The sequence below is a fragment of the Mytilus galloprovincialis genome, chromosome 9 (genome assembly GCF_965363235.1).
Source record: "Mytilus galloprovincialis chromosome 9, xbMytGall1.hap1.1, whole genome shotgun sequence".
Taxonomy (NCBI): domain Eukaryota; kingdom Metazoa; phylum Mollusca; class Bivalvia; order Mytilida; family Mytilidae; genus Mytilus; species Mytilus galloprovincialis.
Window position 1 is genome coordinate 83,446,235 of NC_134846.1, and position 19,486 is coordinate 83,465,720.

Sequence of the window (19,486 nt, forward strand, 5' to 3'; positions counted from 1 at the left end):
TGCTTGCCGAATCGATGTGCACGCAACTTCGTGTTAGCGTATAGGGAGCTACGCGCCTGTGTGCTATTGTGCTATGGTCATATTTTTGTATTCTTGTCTTTCATTTTTGCTTATATATACTTTGTGCAAGGATTTGTATAGTAAGATGCTTTAATTGTCTAGGGATTGTACAGTTTTGAATAACAATGCTGTACCCCAATTTTGACATTTTTACCTTTTTTCAAATTGTCTGTTCGTTTTGCTCACACATTGTTGTCAATATGATAATGAAATTTTATATTATGAGACTGTCCTACAAGTGACTGAGTGGCTGGCTTAGTCTCGAACGACGATCGCCGCCAGCTCTAAAACAAGGATCAACAATGTTCTACATAAGGAAATGTCTTTTTAAAAAAAGAACAGATAGTAAGGCATTGTTCAGTGTTACTACTACTTGCTTTACATCGTTAATATTGTCTCTGGTTAAAATAGTCAAGAAAAAATACTATGAATTTATAAAAACTTGACTAGAAAAGAAAAAAAATCGAAAAGAAAATAGAATAGAAAGTCGAACCATAAAGCGCCTTTCACGGGCACAAAGTAATTAATTGAAACGTTACAAATACATAACTTCTTAAAACACAATTTACCTTTATAAGTCTGAATGGTACATACTCTGAAGTAGTCAATCCGATTATACATACTTGTCCTATCCGTTATCGATTTTGTAATTATTTTAATCTTGGGGGACATTTAACAGTCAAATAATCACATCACTGTCAACGAATCATAATACTACACGTTTAATTGACTGGATAATTTTGATTCACACAATAGTATATGTGCTAAACATCTTATAGTTTATATACACAACCACACGTGCTTAGCTCTTTATAATCATGGATTGGTGCATCATTAGAGATTTTATTTTGACACTCTCCCTATGGAACGTCTGCATTTGCACCGATTTTGCTGGAGCTTCAGTGAATGAGGCTGAGGATGGAAAGGCAGGTGTAATTAATTTTAGCACACCTAGTCTGAGTGATGAAGAGGCTCACAGTTTACACATGCCAGCAGGACTCAAGTGTGACGGATGTTTAGTCGTAGCATATCAGGTATAAAAAAAAATATAAAAATAGTTTCTTTCTAGATAATGTTGCTGTGTCTGGGGAGGGAAAGATGTAAACACTGAATAACTTGAGTTCATAAATAACTAAAAACAAATAATTTTTGCATATGGTCAGATGCAAATGAATCAATATTCTGAAACACATTCATGACATTAAACAATGTCAAATGCACTATAAGAACTTAAATGTAAAAATGAACATAAATGTTCTGGCCCCTCCCCTACCCCTACCCCCCCCCCCCCTGGTTATCAAATGGCTGTCCTCATATAATTTTATGCCATACATATAGTTCAATCAAATCATATACCTATTCTATTTCATGCCAACCCACCAAACTAAAATATTAAAGTACATTTAATATTAATTAAGACAATATTCAAACATCTTATAATTTATACAATTAACCAAGGATTTGTATAGTGAGACTCTTTATACAAATCCTTGAATTAACATACAATGTAATAAACATGATAAAGTGTTAGATTTACAACCTATTAAAATGTACATGTATAAGATAAGTTTAATTCAACATGTCCAAACTTAAGGTTCATTAATTTTACATGTCACAGTTCACAGTCTCACAGATCATATAAAAATTTACAGGCTCAACATTTTTAATAAACATTACATTACCATAAGAATTACAATGTGAAAATTGTGAGAGAAAATGAGTCCTTGTAAAATGTAAAAAAAAAATGTATCTGGGTTGACAAAATTCCAACATAGTATAAAAAGTCTGGTGGACAAATGTTACTATCAGACAGAATTTACTGTTACAAACTCCCATTGTAATAATGTTTCTACTGGTTCAGCTAATTTTTTCTGAGACAAGTGCCTGTGCTTTATATATAGATTGAAGTAAGAATTAAATGAGTAAAGATTTTAAGTAATTTGTGGTAACATGTTTTTATAACTAAATCCCTGACTTAAGCATTTAAGTAATTTACAAGTTAAACTCGCGTTTGAAGATTTTTGAATATTTACTGACCATGGATAATCTTTTTTGAAAGGGGGAATTGGTTGAAAAATTAAAGTAGAGGAGCAGCACATATTCTGCATGCTGCTTCAAAAACAATTATGTTTATATAGCTTTGAAGCAGGTTAAAGTAAGGAAGGAAAACAAGCCCCTGTTAATCTTTTGATATGCTTCAAGATACACTGTAGTTTAAATGTAATTATAACTCTTGTCATTATAGCTTGCAAGTGGGTTTAGCAAAGCTGAACGTGGAAAGTCTAAAAGACTGACAGAATCCCAAATCTTTGATGTAACAGATACTGTGTGTGGTCGTAAAGGCTTCGATCAGTAAGTAAACATGTTATAATTACCATATATATATATATATATGTATTATTTCATTTTACATTTTATTTGCTTTCATGAACAATAAATTTAGGATCTGACACAGATTTAAAACAGTCAAAGAAAAAGCATACATTGCACTAGTAAGACCAAAGCTAGAATACAGCAGCTGCGTCTGGGACCCACATACCAAATCACAAACACACCAACTTGAGATGGTCCAGCGCAGAGCAGCAAGGTACACATGCAACAGATACCATAACACAAGCTCAGTCACTGAAATGCTGCAAACACTAAATTGGGTAACACTTGAGAAAAGGCGAATTAGAACCCGCATCATTTTCTTCTACAAAATTATACATCATCTTGTAGCCATATACCCGACAGACCTACTAACACAATCCGATACAAGAACACGTCAACATTCACATATTTATTCTTTCAGACCCATACAAACCACTAAAGACTCAAACAAGTACTCATTCTACCCCAGAACAATCTTACAATGGAACCTTCTCCCAGTAGCTGCAGTTCAATGTACTACTCTTGAAAGCTTCCGAGAACAGATTCCAATATCTGTTCTCAATAAACATCTAAAAATTAAAAAAAATCCTACAATGTATATAGTTTTAACCAAAATGTATAGTACAAAAACAGAAGAAAAAGAAATTATGTTGAAAATTTTTATTTTTATTTTTTGTATATTATTCACTGTAAATAAAAATTAGATCCCACGCAAGCGCGGCATAGTAAAATCAGTGCCCGGCACGTTATCATCAGTATGTTGATGGAGTGCTGAATTATAAAGAAGAGAAATTATTGCAAGCCAAATAAGATTAAGGAATATGCAGTCAGTCCTTTTCAATATCCTTTGAATTGTGATTTTGACCCTATTCCCTCTTTGTGTACATGTCTTTTTCCACTTTTCTGCTACTCATTCACTTTAAGACTTGAACATATTAAATCCCAACCAATGTCCAAATGACAAATGAACAGGATTGCAACATTCATTACAACATATATGGATTGTGCAATATTTTCTTTTTATTATTATTTTTAAATATCAATCTATAAAAAATGGCTTTTTTCTAAATAATTATTAAATAAGAATAGATTTTTAAAGAAAAGTTTATATATAGTTTACATGCATATGATTTGATATCTGTTCTGACATGGTGTTTTTGTAACAATACTGTTTTATTTATGTAGATATGGTGTAAAGGAAATAAAAGGAAAGAAACAACTATCTGGTCCGGGAATGCCAGCTAATGAGTCCCCTGGTATAATGCAGGGTGGTGGTAAATGGCCCACAAGGTAACTATAAAGCATGATGTTTGTGTGTGTGTAGGGGGGAAGTCACTTTTGAAAGAATGGCCATGAAATAGGAAGTGAAACTGCCATGAAAAAGGAAGTTCCTTCATAATCATAGTATTAGTGACACATGATGGTAGATGTTTGTAGGGAGTTGGTGGATAGTACAGCCTGCACTATAAAAACAGATGTAGGTCTTCAGTTGGAGATTATGGCGAGGGTTGTTTTTAACAACCTTGACTACCCATGAGGGTATTATGTGCATTTTGATATGATCATGAAAGGTAGATTTGGAGTGTGTTTGTTTGACAGATATGATAGTGTCTAGTTTTCTGCTAAATTCAGCAGCTGTAAATAATCTTTCATGGGAGTCTGACAGAACACATATAAGATTTCAAGTTCTTTTATTTGTAAAATAGAAAAAGTGTAAAAAAAGTAATGTTTTAATGATATTTTTTTTCTTCATAATACTGAAATTTGCTCTAGAGTATACTCTTAGTAGACAAAGAATTTTGCACTTCTTTTAAGTGTACAATTACTCTACTTTCAGATTACAAGCTATGTGTTCTAACTATATAGGAGAACTTGGAGAAGAAGAAGTATATGATGCCTACAGAGAAGACGAAACATTAGTTAATACCCTATGTTATGATAAAGGAATGTTTGGTTTGTGTTCTGATCAAAATAAGAAAGATGAATTGTAGAGATCACAAACACATAAAAATTGATCATTTATTTGTTTTTTTATTTAAAATTTGAAAATAAAAAAAAACAAATAAATGATTTAATTAAAAGCTTTTCACAATATACATTCTTTTATCATAAAATGATAATGAAAATATATATTTTTTATTTTAATCCAGCTTTTTCAAGACTGATCTTTTGAATATTTTCTTTCAACCATATCAAGAGACTTGTACACCATTTGCATCTTCTTTTTTTCAAACAAACCTCGATTTGGAAAAATCAAGTAATTATAAGGAATAGAACATTATAGCTTTCTAATGCAATGTTTTTTTTTAACCATGATTGTAAAGGGACTTCAGTTTTTTTCAAGAGTGCTCATGCAAACTAATTTCAAGGTAACATTTCAACTATTGGCATAGATCGCAAATTATTTCACAAATTGCTTTACAGTTATTCAAACCAGTAACAACTAGACATTTTCTCATGGTTTTAACATTTTTAATGAAACCAAAAAAATGCCTTATATTTTGAAGATTGTGCTTTCTCTTGCCATTTTGTGAGGTATAGCTTCAAACATAGAAAGCAGGGTAGCATATTGTTTTTTAAATGTTATTTTTTTTTTCATTATTATTTTGTATTTGAATTGGTGTTGTTAAATGAATTGTTTTTTGAAATTTTATTGTTGTTTTTAAAGAATTGGATATTAAATTATTTCGTGTCTGTTATTTTGCAAGCTTAGACTTTTAGTGGAGACGTTTTTCTTCAAGAATAAAAGCAGCTAGTGAAATAAATTTGACCAAAACCAGATATTTCACGATTCTTTTTATCATACAAAATTAAAATTTGGAGGTGTGGTAGATTATCATCCATCAACCAAAGACTTAATGATGAGATGAAATCACTTTACAATAAGGTCACTGTCAACCAGAGACTAATGGGTGAGAATGAAATCACTTTACAATAAGGTCATTGTCTGATTTTATACAGATGCAAATAACATTCTAATGCAACAACGTTTGTAACGTTCATTTTAATTGGATAACGTCACTTTTTTTACATGGCATCAATTGACAGTTGATGCTATGGGATGTACGCGCAAGCACTAACGGCATATGACAGATTTTAATTTCATGTTTTAACGTTGTTTTCTGTCAGTTTTATTAGAATGGAGATAACAGTATTGTATTTTTACAATATTGTTATTTACGCGTCGCCAGTAAACTTAATTTGCGACCATCAAATCCTCAATTGATGCCGTCGGAGCTTAAAATACAATACAGTTATCTCCTAATTATAAAAATTTGATACCACACTTATAATTTATATTGAAATTGAACTGTTCAAATTGTACTAAATTCCTATAATATTGTTATACATGTATAATGAATCAGAGGTTAAATGACAAAAAATGTTGTATATAATACATAGTGTTTCAATTTACAATAAATGCATAATAATTTACTCCATTTAAATCTTATTCACATCTGCTTTTATGTTGATATCCTGCAAAGGGAGTTAACTTGACAATATATGTCAGTTCGCAAGGAAAAATTACCAAAATTAGTAATCATCTTATTTAGAACTTAAGAAACATATAATAACTTGACATGGACTAGTAATAATTCTTGTTCTGAAATCCAGATTCTGTATGCAAATTGTACATATGTCTTTGATATTCTATAGCATTGGTCTTTAACTGCTGTGTGCCTTCATAACCCCCCTTTATATTGTAACTTGTTATTTATAATGTTTTTATTTTGTATTGTTTACAATAAAATTATTCAGTTTTGATGTATTAGCCTGCTACTTATACATGAAAAGAATCATGATTGTAAATTACAATATTGGATACATAGGTACACATGCTAAAATGTTTTGTCTGCTTTACTTTTTACTTTTTTTTTTAAAAGTCTGTAATTTGACATAACATCATCAATGATCCTTGTAAATTAGGTCAAGGTCAGACGAAAGCAGAGTAAATGTACCGTTATACACTAGTAGAACTATAAGTCTGTTGCAATATTGGAAGAATGATATTAGATAAAACCATATGACAGACTGAAAAACCATGGAAAAAGACATGAAACATCAAGGTCATTTATTTCCTGAAATATACAGCATTATACAAATAGCAAATTCCTTACACAATATATGGCTGACCGATTGCTTATAAAATATACCGAAGTGATCAATCACAAAAAAGATTAACATTGATCAATGAACCATGAAAGTAAGATAAAGGTTAGATAAAAGCTGCTAGACTAATATGTACCCCTTACAGTCATTCCATACACCAGATACAGTTGACCGATATTTGAAATGAGGTTAAGGTCCAGTGAACCCTGTATAATGATCAAGTATACTTTGCAAGGAACCCATAAACCAGATATGATTTTCATATTACTCATAATAAGTGGGAAATTCACATGACGAAAAAACAACTTTATTTAGACAGTCGCTAAACTTTATAAAAAGAGGACAAGGGACGTGTGTTAGATAGAAACTTTGTCCCGTAAGGTATACACATACAAGGTATGAAGCATTCAGTCCATTCTAGGTGTTCTGCCTTCTGAAAAATAATTGGATGACTGATTGATTATTTAGTCTTAGATGCAAGATTTTTTATTAGTTGTTATTTGAAATAGCTGTCATTAACTGTGATTACAGTACTCTCAGATCTGTAATTAGTGTCTTCTTGTTGTCAGGATGTACAAGTACTGTGTGTTTTTATTAGATGAATTTTTATTTGTATCAATCTGATGATATAAGCCTTTATCAACTGACTTTTATATAGTTAGTTTTATAGTTCATTTTTATGTTTTACTGTTTCACCACTGGCCCAGGTTAGGGGGAGGGTATGGGTCCCGCTAACATGTTTAACCCTGCCACATTCTGTATGTCAGGAGCCTGTAATTCAGTGGTGGTTTGTTGCTGTGTTAAATGTACATATTTGTTTTTCCTTCATTTTTTTGTTCATTAATTAGTTTTAATTTTTTTCAATTCAGGGCCTTTTAAAGCATGTAAAAGTAGTATGGGCTTTGCTCATTGTTGAAGACTGTACTGTGACCTGTAGTTGTCAATTGCTGTGTCATTTGGTCTCTTTTGAAGAGTTGTCTCATTGGCAAAAATACAACATCTTCTTTTATTATATAATACAAATGATTTATATTGCTGTTGTAGCCACTATACTGCCACTTCTGTATAGTAAGCCACGTCTTGCTAGATAAATACAATACATAATATAATATTATATGTCTCTAGTCTTGCATACTGCAGCGTTTTTTGATGGCAAACAAAAAAACATTCAACCCTTTCCTTTTAATACAAGACTGCACACAATGAAATGTCTTGCCTTCTTTACTAACAATTGGTATTATGTTGATAGTCCTAAATATAGAGCTTTACTACAAACTATCACATCAATAAAACATGATCCAAGAAAATGATGCAAGGTCAAATAAGCCTACTGGACATACATGTACACCTTAAAATCATGCTATAAATAAAGTTGACCTATTGCACACTAAAGACCAAACTTAACCAGGAAAACGTAACATTGATCAATGAACCATGAAAAATGAGGCCAAGGTCAGATGAATCCTGCCCAACAGACATTGTAAATCTTACAATCATAACATGTTTAATTTGTAGTTGACCTTTTGCATATAGTATCTAAGAAACAAATTAACCTAGGAAAACTTAAGATTGAACCATGAAAATGAAGTCATGGTCAGACAATAATTGCTAGACAGACATTTACACCTTACAATCTTTCCATACACCAAATATAGTTGACCTATTGATAATAGTATTAAAAAAAACAGACCAAAAAACTAAAACTTAACTTTAAGCAATGAACCCTAAAAATGAGGTCAAATAAAACATGCAAGACTGTTGACATAATGCATACAGTATAAGAACAACAGACCAAGACACAAACTTAACTTTAACAGCTGAACCATGAAAATGAGGTCAAGGTCAGATGACACCCGCCAGATTAACATGTACACCTAACAATCGTTCCATAAACCAAATATAGTAGACCTATTGCATACAGTAATACAAATACATGCCAAAAACAAAAACTTTACTGTTACGACTGAAGTTGACTGAACCATGAAAATGAGGGCAAGGTCAGATGACACCTGCCAGGTGGACATGTACACCTAACAATTATTCTTAACCCCAAATATAGTAGTGAGATATGGACAACCACGAAAACTTAACCTTGTTTGCTGATCCATGAAATGGGATCAAGGTCAAATGAAAACTGTCTGACAGTCATGAGGACCTTGTGAGGTATGATATTATCAAATATAGTTATCCTTTAACTTATAATTTGAGAGAATTTTATAATACAAAAAGACTTTTTTTTCAAGTAGTCACTGAACTATGAAGATGAGGTAAAAGACAATGGAAATATGACAGACAGAAACTTCATAACATATCGGTAAGGCATCTATATACAAAGTATGAAGGATCCAGGTCTTCTACCTTCTGAAATATGAAGCTTTTAAGATATTAGCTCATGCTGCCGCTGCTGGATCACTGTCCTTATGTCAACCTTTCTGCGACAGAAATTACAGGCATGACAAAAATGTACTTTTTGATCACAGAATTGAGGGTAAGTTTAATATTACTGATTTTTTTCTTGTGTCTTTCAGGAGTTGTGGTTCTTGATTGGCTGGAGAATTGAACTTTGTGTTTTTTCTGTACATTAACTTGAGAACTGTTTAACCAAAGATTCCAAAAACTTGATATGTTGTTACTGATAATAAAATGTGTGTCAGTTTTGCTACAGACACTATTTCAATATTATTATTCCATGGTTAAGATTTAAATGGTCCTTGATTGATTGTGAATGGCACTTTCAGTCATTTCTGTGTAATAACGGGAGAACCTACACCGGTGGATCTAGAAATGTTTATAAATGGGAGACCACTGGCTGCCTAAGAGGGGGCCCGCTCCTGTCACGCTTCAGTGATTCCCTATATAATCAACCAATTCTTTTTCTCATAAGGGGGGGCCGCCCCCCCCCCCCCCCCCACCTAAATCCGCCTCTGACCTCTTGGTAAACATTACAGTAGTACATAACACTACAGGGAGATAACTCTGTAAAAATCTGCTGAATGTTTTTATTGTGTTCTATTATAAAGGCAATATTAAGCTTCTCAATTATCAACATCATACATTTATCACCCCTGTCTGAGGAAAATATGAAGATTTGTTCACCTAAGAAAAATCATATTTAACGAGGGCATCGCCCGAGGGAAAAATAACTTTTCAATGGTGAACAAATCTTCATATCTCACGCAGTCAAGGAAAATGAATGTTTTATTCGACTGCCTATACTTTTTTTTACTTCTGAATACAAAATTTACACAATTGTTTTCTTATTCGTTTTGTTTTATAACTAAACACAGCATACACAATGATGATCAGTACCAATTTGAAAGTTAATTAATTATTTATTCTTTTCAATTTGTTTTTAGATTTGAAATAATTTTAAAAGAAACCCTATCAAAATATTTTATTTAAATCATTAACCAGGATAACATCGCACAAGGCAATACCAACATTCAGAGGGGAATATGAAGTTTTGTTTGACATCACGTGTGAAAGTTTCAACCAATCAAATGTTGATTTCGCTATCAAATTCAACATGCATGGAATAACAGTGTTTGTGAAACTGCTATATTTCCAATGAACTTTCTGATAAAATGCGGTTTAATTTTTTGATTTTTTGTCAACGGGTCCCAGCAGTTATTTTGTCAAAATTTTGTGAAAATTAAACAAACTAAATTAATTTAGTTAAGGTGGTATATTTTGCTTCCATGATATAATACTTTTTTATAATAGTACACTTCCAGCTGATTTACTGAAAACCTAGTTTGATGTAAATATGATGACTCATTTCTTGTTTGTTTTCCAATGGTGATGTTTACATTCTTGATCGTTGTATTTACTGTAACAAGTTCTAGGTTTGGTTTACTATATACTGTTTCATCATATTTAAATTAACCTATTACACACAATGTTTTTATTTGAATTAGACTCCATATTTATTATGTAAATTATACACCCAATAATATCAAAATCACTGCATAAATAAATGTTTTCCTATAAAAGACATCATCATAATTTACAGAGTTCTTTAACAGTTTGTTGCACAGACAATGCTGATGATATACAGCCATCCAAGTTTGAGTGTGTAAAGCCATCACCAGCCAGAATAATTAATGGTTTCTCATTCAAAACAACGCATCCTGGACTCCCTTCATAACCTTTATGTACCTAAATCAAACAAAATATTATAGTTTTTATGTTATAACAAATGATTCCCACACAAAGAACAAGACAATGCATTTATTCGTATAAATAATTCAAGTATAACTCAACCTCAAAACAAAGTTCACTATGTGGTGTCAATTGATATGGTAGTACTAGTTGTCAACTTATGATCTTCGAAAAACAAATCCTTAAGGATATATTTATTTATTTAGTATTTTTACAAGCTAATTATGAAATTATTTTAGCCTCTTGGCTACTTTGACATCATCCATGTTCAATATTTGGTTATATTTTAACCAATAATCGAATTTCTAAAACAGACAATTGTATTTAAACTCCTAATACCACAAGATATCAGAATAAAAACAGTGTAGACATGGAAAAAGACATGAATTCATCTATAAATAACGTACACCAAAACTAGTAATTAGTTTTGAAATTTTCAAGAGGATATGGTGGACATATATGTATAAGTTCATACTGTCAGTAACATTTGAATGCCAAAATTATGGAAAATAAATAAGAAAAGACTTATGTATAACCACACCCTCCTTGGAGCGCCTCCACATGCATTGGTTTGGCATCTATAGGTTTAGTTTAGTGAAGCTAACTGTGTATTGTAAACATCTACATAATATTATAATCATATTTGCTAGCAACTTTTGACCAGGTTATAGTAGTACAGTTACAACCTGTGTTTTATAAAAATCTAACAATATATCAGCTTCTAAATTCTCTACCAGTTCTGATGATTTAGATTAAGTTTATGTATTTGGAATATTTACCTGTGAATATCTCCATTTGTGACTTTTGACCTCTACAGGTTCAGGCAGGTCAGGTAAGACCTGTTTTAGATGGGACATAATGATATCTCTCATGTCTTCTTTGTCTGTTTCTAGATTTTTTAGACTGAAGGGAACACTAGTATGTACAACAATAGAAGGACCAATATCACTGGAATCTTTAAATATAAAATATCAAACCAATGTGTATTACAGCTAATGACAGTTTACATGTAGTGATGATATCATACATGTATAATACATATCTAAATTGATCAAGGAATTACAGACCAAAAAGCCATGCTTCCAACACGGATAAGATTTTTTAAGACGATTAATATAGACAAAATTGCATGAATGGGGATCACAAAATTGTAATAACCATAAAATAAGCTAAAAATAGCACACACAAGATACAAGGCCCCAAAAAATTAGCATTACTAAAAAAAGAAAATATAGTTAAGATTTTAAGATTCCACAAATGGTGAAGATGTTACATCAGATCTATTTATAAGCTTTTCCACTTACCAAGTCCTCTTTTTTTGTTATCTATGGCAACAAATCTGATACATGGATTGTCTGTTATGTATTTTCCACTCCATGAGTAATTAAGTTGAGTTCCAGGTTTATAAAACAATCCCAAAGCAAACCTTGAGGAGTAGGAGACATCCTCTAAATTCTTCTTTACATCCGACTTGCTGTCTGTAAATATAAAAGCATACTTTTTGTAATTTACAGAACAGCAATGGTTAGGCTAGACAGAATTTGGAAAATCAAGGTTAGATATGTAAAGAAAAAAGTCAAGTAAAACAATAACAAGAGCTCCTCTGTTTGATTAATATAGAATATGGGTCATAAAACTCTTCATTGTTTTTCATTTTTAAATAAGTACAGTTCCTAGTAAAAGGTAAAGTATAAATGAATTATATAAAACAAAGGAGATGTATGATTGCCAATGAGACAACTATCCACTACAGTTATGCTGGCTTTTGACAGGAAAACCAATGAAGGCTTCTTCAATTTATGGTATGTTACCAGTACTCTTATATTTTTAGGAATCCAATCATATTAGTTTGAAGTGAAAACAGTTCTCCATACCATGAAAATCGGCCATTTTACAAACTTAAACAATTACAGAACAATAATTTCATGTTTTTCTCTTTTCTTTCAGCTTTAATGGCTAGTCTACATGCAACATTGCAAAAATCATTGATATCCTTATTTACATCTCCTTCACTACATACTTATCAATTGCTGAATGTTTCCTTTCAAAGCAAGGATCTGTGGTACTGGCATGGTAAGGATGAGGGCATCACATAACCTCTGACCTTTAGAATCCTCCACTTTTATATGATCTTTATCAATATCAACAGACTGTATAACAGTATCTGTTTTTAAAGTACCATCTAAAATGAATAAAAAAGGGTTATTTATTTCTATATTATTTGGGAAAATTTCTTTTTCAATAACAGACACAGTAGTGGATACAACTGTAATAAAACTCATAGAGTACAAAGTTAAGCTATAGATAGTAGCAATCAAATGTCAGAGTGTCCTAATGCCATTGGGAATATATGGAACATCTATAACAATTTCAAATGCTTTCAACCTCAAACATTATTTGAAGACAAAGACAAAAAAAGTTGAGATAACCCATTCAAGTCTAAAAATTATTTTCTAATTGTAAACTGAGACTTTTATTTAATGTTCTTTCGTGCACATTACACTCCCTGTTCCTGATAATCATATTTTGCTGAAAAAATAGTAAGAATTATATAAAGACTTGCATTATGTCAGTACAATCTTGCACACATATTAGATGTAGGCTTATTCTTGGACCGAATAATCTGTCTCTTGTGTGGGTACATTTGTCATTTCATATTTTCTTTTCATCATTTGGCTATTATTTTTTTTTTTTGTGTCCACACGGATAGACACAAAAAAAAAAAAAAAAAAAAATTAATAGCCAAATGATGAAAAGAAAATATGAAATGACAAATGTCAAGTATAAACTTTGAAATCATTAGATTCTCAAGATATAGAGCGAACATGATCTTTACCTTTAGAACATGGGGTTGTCAACTGAAACCAAAGATTTTTACCTTGTCCTTTGACCTATGAATTTGTACATACAATATGCACCCCCTGGTTTTGGTTCATATATATATACGTTTGACCTTCTATATACATATGAACATATAATAAAGTATAAAGTATGAAATCATAACTTTTTCGTTAGATATAGAGTGGACAAAATTTGTTATGTATGGATGGACATACTGATAACTTTGGGGTCCTAATTAAGATTTCTTATTCTTCAAAACAAAACATATTGCCCAGTAAATATCCATCAAACATGTAAATAAAACTATATTTTTAAATCAATATCAATTCAGTCTTTTCAATTCAATATTTTATTGCCATATAAACTTTACAGTTTGTGACATATAACAAAACAAATTAAGACAATAACTAAGTAACTCAATATATATATTGACTTTTAAAATTCAAGAGTCTATCTAAAAATGAGGGTACCTTTTTTTTAAAATGAGGGTACTTTTTATATGGCCTTCCAAATACCGTTTCGATCCCTAACATCACTGAAGAGACATTTATTGTCGAAATCCGGATCTGGTGTACTAAAAAAATATTGACACCGTATGTTTGTGGCATAACATCTAGATATAGGAAGATGTGGTGTGAGTGCCAATGAGACAACTCTCCATACAAATAACAATTTAAAAAGTAAACCATTATAGGTTAAAGTACGGCCTTCAACACGGAGCCTTGGCTCACACCGAACAACAAGCTATAAAGGGCCCCAAAATTACTAGTGTGAAACCATTCAAACGGGAAAACCAACGGTCTAATCTATATAAACAAAACGAGAAACGAGAAACACGTATATATTACATAAACAAACGACAACTACTGTACATCAGATTCCTGACTTAGGACAGGTGCAAACATTTGCAGCGGGATTAAACGTTTTAATGGATCCAAACCTTCTCCCTTTTTCTGAAACAATAGCATAACATCACAACAAAGAAAAACATACGATAAATATCAATTGGCAGACTTAACTCAATCAAAAAACATATGATTAAACAATGAACGAATAAATTTGATCTGCGATATCTGAATACAAATGCACAGTTAATTAAATATTAGAGACAAACATTCATGACCAAAAAGCTAACAAACAAATTCAAACACAGGACATGACTGAGAAATATTTAACCAATCAATGTTCACTTTAGAAAAAAACCGGTTAAGTTAAATTTTTTTTCTGTTTAGTATTCAATTTATATTAAGATCCATTTTGTTACATCTTGTGATCAATTTTATTTGGCAATCGCCAATGGCATTCAGCAGGGTTAAAGAACATCATAAAACGGGCAATCCAGGTCGACCAATTGTGTCAGCGAATAGTCATCCAACTGAAAAGATATCAGAATTTGTAGACCATCATCTAAGACCTCATGTGAAAGAACTACCCTCATTCATTCAAGATACAACTGATTATCTCAAGAAAATGGAAAGCCTCAATCCTTTACCAAGCAATACTATACTTGCATCCATGGACGTGTCTTCTTTATATACCAACATTCCACAAGACGAAGGAATAGCAGCGTGTGAAGAGGCATGGAACACTCGTAGTGAAAAAAATCCACCTACTGAATGCCTTGTTACACTTCTGAAACTAGTACTGGAGAATAACAACTTCTCTTTCAATGAAAAACACTATCTCCAGATAGACGGTACTAGTATGGGCACAAAAATGGCCCCGTCATATGCCAACATATTTATGGGCCAACTTGAAAAACGCCTCTTGGCTAGTGCTCCATATCAGCCCTTATCATGGTTCCGATTCATTGACGATATTGATTTCAAATGGACAGATTCACAAGAACATCTTAATGAATTTCTACAACACTGTAACTCTTTCCACCATTCAATTAAATTTACATATGAATCATCTATGGAGAAAATAAACTTCCTCGATACTACGAGTTACATCAAGAACGGAACCATTATAACGGACCTCCATACCAAACAAACGGACAAACATCAATTCCTTTCTCCTAAAAGTTGCCATCCTAAACACTGCTCCCGTGGTATCCCATTCAGCCAGGCATTGCGAATCAAGAGAATATGCTCTACTGAAAATACGAAAAATGCTAGACTTGGACAACTTCGTAAACATCTAGTTGTTCGAGGATACAATAACAACATCATTGATAGCGCTTTCGAAATACAAACAAAACTAGCCGCCAAGAACTTCTTGAGTACAAAGATAAGAATAAAGCAACTAACAGAACACCCCTTGTACTCACTTACCATCCTGATTTTAAAAATCTTAATGTGTCATCCATTGTTCAGAAGCATTGGAAAATTATAGAAAATGATGTAAATCTAAAAAAAGTATTTTCATCACCACCAGTCATGGCCTTCAGAAGACCTAAAAACATCCGTGACAAATTAGTGACATCTGTATTAGCAAAGCAGCCTAATTCATCGCCCGGTTGCTACAAACAATGTGGTCGAAGGAATTGTTTGTGTTGTAAAGCTGCCAATACAAGCAGTTCTTTCATCAGCTCCGTTACTAAACAAAATTATACCATCTACTTTAATTCCAACTGTAAAACGGAGAACTCAATTTATTTATTAACATGTGACACTTGTGGCATTCAGTATGTGGGAGAAACAATGGACAAATTTAATATTCGGCTCAATAACCATCGTTCATCGTATAAAACCAACAAAAACTGTCCTCTCACAAGACATCTTCGTTCAACGACACATCCTTTTGATAATGTTACTTTCCAAATTATAGAAGTCAACACCGAGTGGGACACCACGGCGAGAAGGAGAAGAGAGAACTTTTGGATCCACCAACTCCACACTTTAGAACCTGATGGTCTTAACGAAAAAGACGAAAAAAGATACAGGAAAGATAAAGAATAATTTAAAACAAAGCATCGTCCTTTTTATCCCGTAATATTGGCCAATGGACGTTGCTAACTTCAACTACCAATTATGTATTTTTAAGGTAGCTAAATCCAATACAACATATACATTGAGCTGCAAAATTTTTCTTATTTTCAAAGCAGCTAAATTCAATTGCTCATAGACATTGAGCTGCAAAAATTTTCTTATTTTAAAGGCAGTTAAGTGCAACACAGACGTTGAGCTGCAAAAGTTTCTTATCATCTACATTTCACCTGGATAGATGCACGCTTGATAAAGCTAGTTGGTCTAGCGAAATATTGCGTTTATTTTCATCATTTTGTAAATATTTTAAACATTCTTATATTTACATACTAAATAGTGTGTTAAAATTACATTGTTAGGCAATCTATAATTTTATTTGTGTAATTGAATTAATCTCTGTACTGATTAATCCACACTCCCTTAGATTTGTATGTCATGTGCTGCTATTTATAGGCACTTATATATATATATATATACAGGTTCAAGTTAATATTAAAGGGTCCCCCTTCCTCAGTTCTACATAATAAATATTTACCAGATTTTTTAATAAAATGTTTAACAAGAGAACTAACTCCTTTTGGTGTAACATAGTGGACTGTATCCCCAGCACTTCTGTCTCCTTCTATTGAGCCAATCAAAGGTGCCAGTAAACCATTGGAAACAAGTTCATCATGGAATCTTCAAAATTATAAATGCATAAAATTAAAGCTAAGACAACTGCTAGAAACATCTACTTCATTATTTTACTCAACTTTTTTTGTGTGCAGTGTATAGAAGTCAATGGTGACAAAAAATGAATTTTATATTTGAATGTGGTCACCACTGTTAAACCTCTTGCCTTTTCTATATATAAAACCTAGTTTGCTATTTGAAGTTATACATATACATGCAAAGTGTGCATAATTTGGTGTGTAAATAATAATCACCCGACAAAATCAGAGTAATTAGTACATAAGAAAAATTTAACGGTACTATTATAATTGTTCTATATCTATCTTTAAATAATACAAACTCTTGCATTATTGGCTTCAATAATCTTAAACAGTTTAGATGTACATTAGCTGCTATATATGTTTAAATTATTATATGTCATAAAGACAAACATTTTACATTACTAAAAGTTCATGAGTTATTTGAATGTGATTTTGTTATATTTTCTACTCTCTTTTTGTTTTTTATCTACATTACTACTAGGGAGTGTTAAACAACCCTGACTACCCATCATTTTTTGCCCATGCAGGTCACTCACGGTCAGGATTATCTACAGTGATATGATGACACTTAAATGCATTACAACTTACGTCTTGTGTTTTATCTGATAGTCTTTAGCAACAGAGATATACTGAGCTCCTAAATCAACAGTGGATGCTTCTACTTCATTACTACGACTTGTTGACATTCTCCCTCCTGTAATGTAAATATAAATTAATGTGTAACTATCTAGATCACAAAAATATCTCATCTCAAGCGATTAAAGTTCTAAAGGAAAAGAAAGAAAACAGTGTATCAATTCATGACACACAATCACTTCATGCAGAAAAAATTAAAAAAATAAACAAAATTTGACAAGTGATATGGACAGGAATATAACATATTTAATGCTATATATGGCGAAACATGAACTATATAGGCCATTTACATTGTTTTCTACTAAAGTTACACATCTATTTTGCCGAAATACTTTTTTTTCTCATGTAAGTTATGGCATTAGTTGGTTAAAATGTCAATTGCTGATGACGAAAATGATTGAAAGCGACTGTTGTGAACATATACATCTAGTCGCCTGGGTATATATATATCCTTTTGTGGTTGTGGAAGTGATATTTTTCCTAAATTTTGCTGCGTAGCTCAAGTCCTGAATACCCAAATAAAAATCCATATTTTCCTAAGAATAATTGCTATTCTAAATAGTGAGAGTTGATAATTTACCTGTTCCTCTGGATTTGTCTATTATCACGATTTCTGAGCTGGTAAGGTCAAATCTCAAAAGTGCAGCCGACAGTGCACCTGTCATGCCTGCTCCAGCTATGACAATTCGCTCAAAAGTGTTGGCCAACATTTCTAAATTAATTTGTTTCTAACAGTTCTTCAACACGTATGAAATTCACTGTTTTTCACATAATTTAGGTCATTTGATCAATTTGATTACATAAGGGGATGTGATGGTTTGGGGAGTGAAACTAAAAAGGATGTGACAGAACAAGGTATGATTGTATGTTCTGTATCTTCCTCCTATAGTAGGAGCACCACCATAGGTTATGTTGTAAAGGAGGTCATTTAACACTGTATCAGTACAGATTTAAAGTGAGCATTTGCATTTACCCAGACATTACTACCAGAAGGTTAACCTTCCCCAAATACAATAATTATAATGCAATAAAACATACCTTTAACAATCTGTACAGGAAGTTTTATCTAGCTCTAATTGTATAGTTTTATTGTTGATATTCACCCCATATGTACCAAATGTTAGATTATGATTATTTATATCACCGAACTTTCTTGGTATTCCTAATACTAGGAAGATTTAGTATACTAAACGACAAAATTATATTAAATATTTCACAGTGATATCTTACCACTAGCTTTATGTAAACTTGTTTATTTACTTTTGACATTAGATATTTAACCCTAACAACTTTATTGACTATGTTGTATATGCATTCAGGTATTGCATCTCAAAATTATACGTTCATAGTGTGTTAATTTACTTTTTTTTTTATTTAGTTAAGCCTTCCAATTGATATTTTATAGTGTGTTTTTCTATGTTGTGATTTTTATACTATTGTCTCAGTGAAAGGGAGAAGGTTTGGTACCATTAAAGTGTTTAATCCCGCTGCAAATGTTTGCACCTGTCCTAAGTCAGGAATCTGATGTACAGTAGTTGTCGTTTGTTTGTGTTTCTTTTTTATATAGATAAGACCCTTGGTTTTCCTGTTTGAATGGTTTTACACTTGTAATTTTGGGGCCCTTTATAGCTTGTTGTTTGGTGTGAGCCAATGCTCAGTGTT

At 32.0% G+C, this 19,486-nt stretch overlaps 2 protein-coding genes across 2 annotated transcripts; one reads left to right on the plus strand and one right to left on the minus strand.

Annotated features, from left to right (window-relative positions):
- Window positions 1-711: 711 nt before the first annotated feature.
- Window positions 712-6,200, plus strand: LOC143046157 (marginal zone B- and B1-cell-specific protein-like). Its single transcript, XM_076219179.1, has 4 exons — window positions 712-1,094; window positions 2,306-2,412; window positions 3,619-3,723; window positions 4,271-6,200. The coding sequence occupies exons 1-4, from the start codon at window positions 879-881 to the stop codon at window positions 4,422-4,424; spliced, it is 582 nt and encodes a 193-aa protein (XP_076075294.1). The 5' UTR covers window positions 712-878; the 3' UTR covers window positions 4,425-6,200.
- A 4,244-nt stretch (window positions 6,201-10,444) lies between these two features.
- LOC143046158 (renalase-like) lies at window positions 10,445-18,651 on the minus strand. Its single transcript, XM_076219180.1, has 7 exons — window positions 18,405-18,651; window positions 17,777-17,882; window positions 17,011-17,153; window positions 12,725-12,886; window positions 12,009-12,182; window positions 11,484-11,659; window positions 10,445-10,701 (listed from the first exon to the last, which is right to left on the minus strand). Exons 1-7 carry the CDS (start codon window positions 18,532-18,534, stop codon window positions 10,543-10,545), a joined length of 1,050 nt encoding a protein of 349 aa, XP_076075295.1. The 5' UTR covers window positions 18,535-18,651; the 3' UTR covers window positions 10,445-10,542.
- Window positions 18,652-19,486: the final 835 nt, after the last annotated feature.